Source organism: Eurytemora carolleeae, unplaced genomic scaffold (genome assembly GCF_000591075.1).
Source record: "Eurytemora carolleeae unplaced genomic scaffold, Eaff_2.0 scaffold561, whole genome shotgun sequence".
Taxonomy (NCBI): domain Eukaryota; kingdom Metazoa; phylum Arthropoda; class Copepoda; order Calanoida; family Temoridae; genus Eurytemora; species Eurytemora carolleeae.
The window spans coordinates 100,639-109,926 of record NW_019396938.1 but is presented as its reverse complement, the minus strand read 5'-3'; the positions used below and the strand labels follow the sequence as shown (position 1 = coordinate 109,926).

General features: G+C 32.4%; 1 protein-coding gene and 1 long non-coding RNA gene across 2 annotated transcripts; both read right to left on the bottom strand.

Annotated features, from left to right (window-relative positions):
* Positions 1-3,590: 3,590 nt before the first annotated feature.
* LOC111710325 (nuclear transcription factor Y subunit gamma) lies at positions 3,591-6,122 on the bottom strand. The gene is made up of 3 exons (XM_023484389.1): positions 5,917-6,122; positions 4,331-4,432; positions 3,591-3,707 (listed from the first exon to the last, which is right to left on the bottom strand). Exons 1-3 carry the CDS (start codon positions 5,983-5,985, stop codon positions 3,591-3,593), a joined length of 288 nt encoding a protein of 95 aa, XP_023340157.1. The 5' UTR covers positions 5,986-6,122.
* Positions 6,123-6,233: 111 nt separating this feature from the next.
* Positions 6,234-8,551, bottom strand: LOC111710335 (uncharacterized). Its single transcript, XR_002767039.1, has 3 exons — positions 8,446-8,551; positions 7,754-7,815; positions 6,234-6,296 (listed from the first exon to the last, which is right to left on the bottom strand). It is a non-coding gene; the product is annotated as an uncharacterized LOC111710335 (long non-coding RNA).
* Between the last annotated feature and the right edge of the window lie 737 nt (positions 8,552-9,288).

The window sequence follows — 9,288 nt, the reverse complement described above, 5'->3', positions numbered from 1 at the left end:
AATACGCAGCGTTTTGAGCACTCTGTGAAAGGTACTGGAGATTAGGATAAAATGAAGGTTTGGTGTTGGTTAAAACCTTTTTTTTGCTATTTTGAACGCTCTTAATGTGTCTTGCATACTTTCCGAACCAAATTATCTTTAGGTTGTGGTTTTAAGCAAATTAAAAAATAAATAAGTTTAAGAAATGATGCAGCTTCTTACGGATTCAAAAACAGCTTCAATTCACTTATTGTTATTCATGTGTGGCTGCAGCGCTGCAGCTGGGCCCCTAGCCTGTTCAAGCCGCGGCGCTCGGTCAGTTTGTTCCAAAGCCTTTACTAGGCCTGAGCCAATACTAGAAATAAAAGTAGTGTACAACATTTTTAACAAACATTTTTTATATTTTTTTTTATCGATTTTGATGGTTTTTATATTGTTAGAACTGACGAGAGTCAACCCAGACCGAAATATATTTTCAATAAATGTGGAACTAACATCTACTTTTTTACTCTACAGAGGTTTGGTCCATCACCATCACGGAATTTTAAATTTGTTGTTTTAGTTTTACAACATGACTATATTTTGATCATTAATTTTTAATATGTTCTCAATTTTACAGATATTCATTAGCTATCTGAAGATGTTGTGGGTTACAACGAAATATATTATGGCGAAAAAGACAGTTGGTTAAAACCTAGAGTAATAAGTTGCGTTGGAGAGAGTATAATCTNGCTATTCTTTTTAAGTGTTCGCTGAATTTGAGAAACGTTCAGAATTGTAGCCACCTTCGGGGATACGAAATGAATTTTTTTGGTAAAAAGTATCAAATCATGAAAAACAGTCCGTTTAAAGTCAATTTTTAACCCTCCTCCCCCCCTTTGTATAGTTTTTGTTAGAGATTATTCTTCCTTAAATGATTAGAAGGACTGTAAGTGACCATTTCAAGTCAGCCTTCATACAAAGATGACAATGCCCTATTAACAAGGGTACCCTTAAAAGCTTTGTCAGATCAAGTATGAATTGAATATCCATGATTTTGTTTCTTAAGCCTGTTTAATTTCATTTACGGGTTTTCTTCGAAAAATACTGATCGGAAAAAAATTTCCAGTGAGGAAAACGACTTAGTCTTCCACAGTTCTGATGAAATAAAGGTTGCTAGGGTACCGATGTAAATTGGGCATTCCAATTTTTGCAGGAAGAATTACTTAACAGTCGCTTTAAACAAAAGATTTATTAAAACCCGCAGATTGTTTTTTTTTTGTGAATCTGAAAATTTAATGTTTATCCCAGTTTATCCCCCAATTTTGTATCAAAAATACATAAAGTAATAATGACAACTATAGCTAGTCAATCATCAGTCCGTGGAAAAAAATATTTGATAATACGTAATTTTTTATAAGAAGGTTTTTTTTTAATGGAAATAAACACCTCCCCAATTTAAAACAGATTACATTTAGCTGTAGCAAAATACTAAATTGGTCAATTAGTGTCAAATAACAAATGTTTTTTTTTTTAAATTTAATTAATTTTATTTTTTACATTCAAACATTTACCGGAGTAAGTATGAGGAAGATATCGCTATCATAATCTCTGCAGCATACATCCGCAAGTCGCGTTATAGAGAAGCACAATTAAAAATTATCACATTTTAGATATAAAAATAAGTATATCTTATTCATCCTTGATCTGGTTTAAGGTTTAAAGGGCATCGTGGCGAATACAAAATGACACTTAACAAATGAAAGGTCACATTAAATTTTGTCGAACAGTCCTTTTAACCAGCTAAATAAAACTATTCTTTTAACGAAAATGGATCTTTGTGAAACCAGAATTAATGCGATCATTTCAGAACAACATTTTGATCATTTTAACAAAAAATCGTAACGTTTTATCAATTTTTTTTAGCGCTCTTTAATCCTTATTTTATTATGCTTAAAAGGTAGAAGAAACGTATATATTCAGTTTTACAATAAGTTTTGATTAATTAATTTTTATTTTTTTAGGAAAATGGAGTTCAGGAGTTAAATAAAGCAAATCTAAATGAAGAGGTATAAATATAGAATTTAAAAAACAGTCCCTTTATTCCAAAAGAACTTATATAACGATCGGTTCTCCAGTTTTTAAGATAACAATATTTCAAAGCTTAATTAAAGTAAACTTTCACAGAAAATAGTTTTAAAATGTTGAAAGTTTTATTGCATGTTTTTCTGAAAAAAACGGTTCTATCTATCTATCTATCTATCTTATCTTTAGGACCTAGTAGTAGTGGATAAAATAGTTGCAGCTAAACCGCATCTAGCAAGAGCTCAGGAAATGGCTTTCAAGGTATTGTTACTGTTCTTGTTATTGTTATTGTTATTGTTATTGTTATTGTTATTGTTTTTTGTTATTGTTATTGTTATTGTTTTTGTTTGTTATTGTTTTTTATTGTTTTTTTATTGTTTTTTTATTGTTTTTGTTATTGTTTTTGTTATTGTTTTTGTTATTGTTTTTGTTTTTGTTATTGTTTTTGTTATTGTTTTTGTTTGTTATTGTTTTTTATTGTTTTTTTTATTGTTATTTTTTATTGTTTTTGTTATTGTTTTTGTTATTGTTATTGTTATTGTTCTTGTTTTTATTCTTGTAATTTTCACTATCAATATTGTTATTGTTTTTGATTTTAAGGCTAATTTTTCTATAAATGATGTCATGGGTATTGTTGCTAATGCGGTTGATATCATTATTAGCAATATTATTAATTATCTTTATTATTTTGAAGTATTGTTATTATTTTCATTATTTTCAGTGGTATCATTTTCACGGTTAGTTTTACTTTGTAAAGCTAATTTTCTGTTGAAATGTATTTCTAATTTTCTTAAAAATGGATTCGTAGATTTATTTTTATTTTTTAATTAAACTTGATATTTGCTTGATCGACAACAATAATATTATTATTTGGAAAAAATTCCAGGGAATATAAAAATAGTTTATTTGATGATGTGCTGAAAATATAAAATATAAAGCTGTCTTCACTTGCGACCATTTTTGTTTGTACTTTGCTAAATTTGACAATTTCTAAGATTTTCCCGAGTTTTTTGGGTGAATTTTCAAAAAACAAACAACTCGCTTTGTTCACACTGTTTAAGGAGGACTGTAGAGAAACCGCTAACGTAAATCTACAGTTTAAAGTAACAAAAACAAACATACATTGATATCTAATTCATACTTGACCAGACAAAGCTTTTAAGGGTACTGTTGTAAAACATGGCATTGTCATCTTTGCATTGAGGGTCTTTAATTTACGCTAACTGTCTTGTGTTATCATGCAGGACAAAAGGTGTTTTGGGCCGGAATTTTATTTTATTTTCGTTTGTTTAAGGTTTAAATTCAAGACTGTAATCCCGAACCTAGTGAGGGATTAAAATTCTTGAATTTAAACCGAAAACAAACAAAAAAAGTAAAAATCCTAACAAAAAATATAATTTACCAAATGATAACACAAGACAGTTGGATATATCAATTTAATTAAGTTAAGTGTAAAAAAAAATAGCGATTATTTATTAAAATCCGCGAAATAAAAAGGGAAACCTGCTTTCCCTGTAAAAAATGTTGCTTATTTTCCTCGGAACAAGTCAGAAACTATTTATATCCAAGATCATGAAATTTTGAATCCAGGCGCGCATTGTTAATTCATGAATAAATATCTCAGCAGCCTTGGCAAACAGTACAGGGGCCTCAGCAGATATCATCTAGATAGGATAGAAAGATGGATAGATATAAAAATAGAAAGATAAATAGATAGACAGACAGAGAGAAAATAGATAAGAAATACAAATAGAGCAATCAATCAATCAATAAATCACTGGTATGTGATCTACACGCCAATCCCAGTATAGAAGACCCAGACAGTCAACGGGATTAAGCACACACAAGATAGACATAGAGAAAAATAAAGATTGATTAATAGATGAATAGGTAGATAGAAAGGTAATTACAGAATTAAGTCTTAATTATAAATATTTTAGAAACTAAAAGATGATTTTGTCTCCCTTAAAATTATAAACTTACACTTCCATGCAAATTCTAAAATTACACATAACACATCATCTTTAATCTCGTTCAGATTTAATAATTCTATGGTTGCACTGATCAAATTGTCTGCAGTATTACCCTCAAAAGATGAGACTAAAAGACAACCTGAAACTCATATAATATAATGATCCTAAAGTTTAATTAAGTAGTCTACCTTTTAATAGCTTATTTAATGATATACCAAAGAAAGAAACAAATTTATGTGAATTTAAGAAAACAGAAATAAAAAAATTACGTACGGTCGTCTCTGAAGTCTCATCCTTCGAGTGTAACCTGCTACCTTGACGTCCTCGTCGAGCTTCATGATCTTCTTAATCCTGGCGAGGGGGAGCTCCTGGTGCTTCAGGTCTCCGATAGTCATGGTTCTGATCTCATCGTTCACCTGGAGTACAAATAAAGTAGGACACATTGTAGCAAATATCGTAAAACATGATATTCTGTAAACCTGTAGTACGTTGTATATTATTAACAATCTATGTTTGTAAACTTATACGTTAAAACATTATTCATTAAAACTGCGTTTCAATTGAATACGTATCATGATTAGCTTAAATCATCGGATATATAATGATGTACATCTTAATTGGGCCGATTTCAAATCTGTTGTAATATGTAACATGATTACATGTGATATAGAACTTGTTATGGAGTAGGGGTTTACTACAACATTACGTAAGTTCGTAACCTTGAGAAACACTACGAAGAGAATAAATAAGTAGAAGTAGAGTATAAATAAGTAGGAAACATTACGGAACCTAGAGGAATACCACATAGAGTATAAATAAGTAGGAAACATTACGAACCTAGAGGAATACCACCTAGAGTATAAAAAAGTAGGAAACATTACGGAACCTAGAGGAATACCACCTAGAGTATAAATAAACTACGAAACATTACAGAACCTAGAGGAACACCACCTAGAGTATAAATGAACTACGAAACATTACGGAACCTAGAGGAATACCACCTAGAATATAAATAAACTACGAAACATTACGGAACCTTGAGGAACACCATCTAGAGTATAAATAAGTAGGAAACATTACGGAACCTAGAGGAACACCACCTAGAGTATAAATAAGTAGGAAACATTACGGAACCTAGAGGAATACCACCTAGAGTGTAAATAAACTACGAAACATTACGGAACCTAGAGGAATACCACCTAGAGTATAAATAAACTACGAAACATTACGGAACCTAGAGGAATACCACCTAGAGTATAAATAAGTACGAAACATTATGGAACCTTGAGGAACACCGCCTATAAATAAGTAGGACACATTACGGAACCTTGAGGAATACCACATAGAGTATAAATAAGTAGGAAACATTACGGAACCTTGAGGAAAACCACCTAGAGTATAAATAAACTACGAAACATTACGGAACCTAGAGGAATACCACCTAGAGTATAAATAAGTAGGAAACATTACGGAACCTTGAGGAAAACCACCTAGAGTATAAATAAGTAGGAAACATTACGGAACCTTAAGGAAAACCACCTGGAGTATAAATAAACTACGAAACATTACGGAACCTTGTTGTGAAGTACTTTCAGTGAAGACCCATTTCACTTTCAGACTTTGATTTTCAAGCTCCTTGTAAAACTTTTTGTTTAATAACAACATCAAATCTTGTCTTCATAATACACAGTTTTATGGGACCTACTGTTGGAAACAAACGGAACCTTGAGAAACTCCGTCGCAATTTAGAAACTAAGAAATAACCTTACCAAGAATATTTCTTTATAATTATGTTGTGATGTCTCCAATAGAGTTTGACCCTGTCTAATGGTATTATAGTAAAATACAGATTATTTTATGACGACTAACTAATTTTTATTAGGCTGTCTTATGGAATTACCTTTGGCCAAAATGTATCATAGGCTTGTTGTGCCTCCGAAATTTGCTGATGTTGCATCATTCCCGCCATTTTTTCTCAGCCTTTTTTCTGAAAAATTAGATCAATCATTTTTTTGGGTTTTTGAAATAGATTGCAACGTTTGTCTGTCCGTCTGAGTGTATGTCTGTTCTCCTAGCACTAGGTAGCCTCCGACCAGCATTAAAAAACTTCCTTTATTTTCATATTTTTTCAAAAAATTCTTGTTAAGTTTTAAATCAAAATTATTTCAACGTAATTCTGTTTTACAAATTTGCAAAAAATTGTAAAAATATAAGTTCCTAGGGCCCAGTTTAGGTCTAGAGGTTCCGAAAATATAATCCTTCCACAGATTGCAGTACACGCTTAATAACATTTTTAACAATAGGTCATTAATTATGGGGAAAAATTATTAAACAATGACCCCTCCCCCAACCCTCCCCAATACAGTTCGATATGAAGTAACAGTGATTATAATTTCAAGTGACCCTTTTATTTAAAATAGAGGCCCGCCCAATTCACGATGGTTCCCTTGGAACCTTCGTCTGATCTATGATGTGGAAGATAAAGTCGTTCTTCTAGCTTGGAAAGTGCTAAATTCCGACAATTATCCGTACATTGTTTTTCTGAAGGCATAAGAAATGCGAAAGTCACTTTAGAAGGAACCCCGCGGCTCAAAAATGGTTGGTTCTGCTTAAAATCGTATTCAAGGTTTTAAGATTTACGCCGGTGCTCAATTAAAACCGGTTTTTGGCGGATTTGAGCCACGGCTTAAATTCATTAAATTAGAACACAGTTTAATAAATTATAAACATCAATATATAATTAATGCTTAATTATGTATACCAAGCTTTGAAGAGTACCGTTGTAAATTGGACATGCCAATCTATAAATGGAGAGTGAATTAAAATTAAGTTAACAGTCCCTTTGCAGAGGGAGCCGGGGAGACGAAGGGTGTTCCAAAATGTTATAAACCTAGATTAGCTGGAGGGGGGCCAGGAGGGACGAGGGGTGTTCCAAAATGTTATAATCCTAGATTAGCGGGAGGGGGGCCAGGAGGGACGAGGGGTGTTCCAAAATGTTATAAACCTAGATTAGCGGGAGGGGGGTCCATTCAACACAACTTTCTGTTGTCTCCCTTCGAGCCAGTTGTTAATCCATTTAACAGCTTCTCCTGCTACTCCATGAGCTTGGAGTACGGAAGATAACCTAGCGTGAGGCACTTTGTCAAATGCCTATGCAAAGTCTAAATATATCACATCAACTGAATGTCCTTGATCAATGTATTCATAAACTTTTTCCAAATATTCAAGTAAATTGGTAAGACATGATTTTTTGGCCATAAAACCTTAATGAGAATTAAAAATCAAATTGTTCTTTGTCAAATGTTCAACCAATGAGTCCTTAATAACTGATTCCATAATTTTACAAATAATACAAGTTAAAGAAACTGGTCTATAGTTACCAGGATTGAGCTTTGAACCTTTCTTAAAAATGGGTGTAACGTTTGCACATTTCCATTCTTTGGGAACACTTCCCTCATTCATAGACTTTGTAAATAACAAACACAATGGATAACAAAGTTCTTCTGAAAGTTCTATTAAAAGGCTGGAATTAAATCCGTCTGGCCCCGGAGCTGAAAAAGGTTTCAGTTTGTTTAACTTCTGCTTAATATTTTCTGGGGTAAAAGTTCCATAATGTTATAAACCTAGATTAGCGGGAGGGGGGCCAGGAGGAATGAGGGGTGTTCCATAATGTTATAAACCTAGATTAGCTGGAGGGGGGCCAGGAGGGACGAGGGGTGTTCCAAAATGTTATAAACCTAGATTAGCGGCTGTATTTAACAGAGTAGCTTCCACTGCACTTTTACACTCACAGATTCCTCTACAATCAGCAATCAATTGGTCGATCAAAAATCAATTAATCAATCAGAACTCGATTGGTCGATCAGAACTCACATTTATCAATCAATAATCAATTAATCAATCAGAATTGATCAGTAAGCAATTGGTCGATCAGAACTCAACTAATCAATCAGAAATCAATAATCAATCAGACATAAATTAATTTCAATCAGAAATCAATAAATTTCAATCAGAAATCAAGTAATCAATCAGAAATCAATTAATAAATCAGAAATCAAATAATCAATCGAAAATCAATTATTCAAAAAGCAATTAATTAACCATCAGAAATCAATTAATCAATCCGAACTCAATTAATTACTTAGTAATCAATTAAATAATTTGTAATCAATTGATCAAACAGTAATCAAAAAATCAATCAGAAATCAATTAATCAATCATTACTCAACTTCTCAAGCACCAATTAGTTAACCAAAACTGTCAAAGTAGACTTTTTTAACAGATTGTTGTAAACTAAGAAATAAAATTATTTTCGTATAATGTATAAGACAAATTATGGCAAATTAAGACAAATAATAATGACTGTAAGCGTAATTTCAAGTTACCCCACCCCGTGTGCACAGATGGCAATGCTAAATCCCAACGCTACCTTGAAAACCTTTATGTGAACAAGTTTGTATTAGAACTCCATGCTTTTGTTTTGAAAACTGCTCATTTTGGTTTGTAGTTGTTCCGCAAAAGTGACTTGCGCACTTCTTGCTTATAAGAATGATGTGTGAAATCATCAGAATTAAAAACATTTTGAGTAGAAAAACGACGTTTTTGATCAGTTCGCGGTTTCAAAAATACCGTTGTAAATCGGGCATTGACATCTTTGAATGGAGGGTCACTTATAATTACACTTACACTCCCTTAAGATATTGAATGCTGACTTCCCTGGCATAAAGTGTTATCATAGCAATATTTAACAGAATTACACATATCAGGAAAAATCCCCGAACTTTGATTTTCTCATTTCAACATTTTTAAACATTTAAAATAAAAATAAATCAAGTATTCAATTATCCTTAATTCTAATACGAAGTTATCGATGGGTATAAATTCAAAAGACTTGACATCTGGCGAATATTTTTGAAGATTTAGGGAAAAAATTTAAACTTGGTTTTTATTTTCAAATTAAACAAAAAAAAGCATATCTTACAGGTACATAAACGTTAAGGTGGGGTGGGGTGGAAGAAAAATATATTCCCAAATTTGTTGTATGAGATATTCCTGACAGCTGGTGAATCTCTAAATCTGTGGACATATCTGTCAACCCAAGTTTTGCCGTCAGACCGGCTAAAAATATAAAAAACGATTTACTTCTTAGAAACCCTAAAACGTGATGGGTGGCCACAGCTCCCCATGTCTGTCAACGCGGTGCTCGATTCCTCAGCTAACCTAGGCGCAGCTATTAGCCCCCTCGCTGAGATCTAGCCCCCCCCCCTCCCTT

What these genes read in the sequence shown, in the direction of transcription:
- LOC111710325 (XM_023484389.1), bottom strand. Translation starts at nt 5,985, where the DNA reads ATGGCGGGAATGATGCAACATCAGCAAATTTCGGAGGCACAACAAGCC. An exon ending in ATGATACATTTTGGCCAAAG is followed by an intron (nt 4,433 to 5,916) that starts GTAATTCCATAA and finishes TTTGTACTCCAG; the next exon opens with GTGAACGATGAGATCAGAAC. An exon ending in AGCTCGACGAGGACGTCAAG is followed by an intron (nt 3,708 to 4,330) that starts GTAGCAGGTTAC and finishes TATCCTATCTAG; the next exon opens with ATGATATCTGCTGAGGCCCC.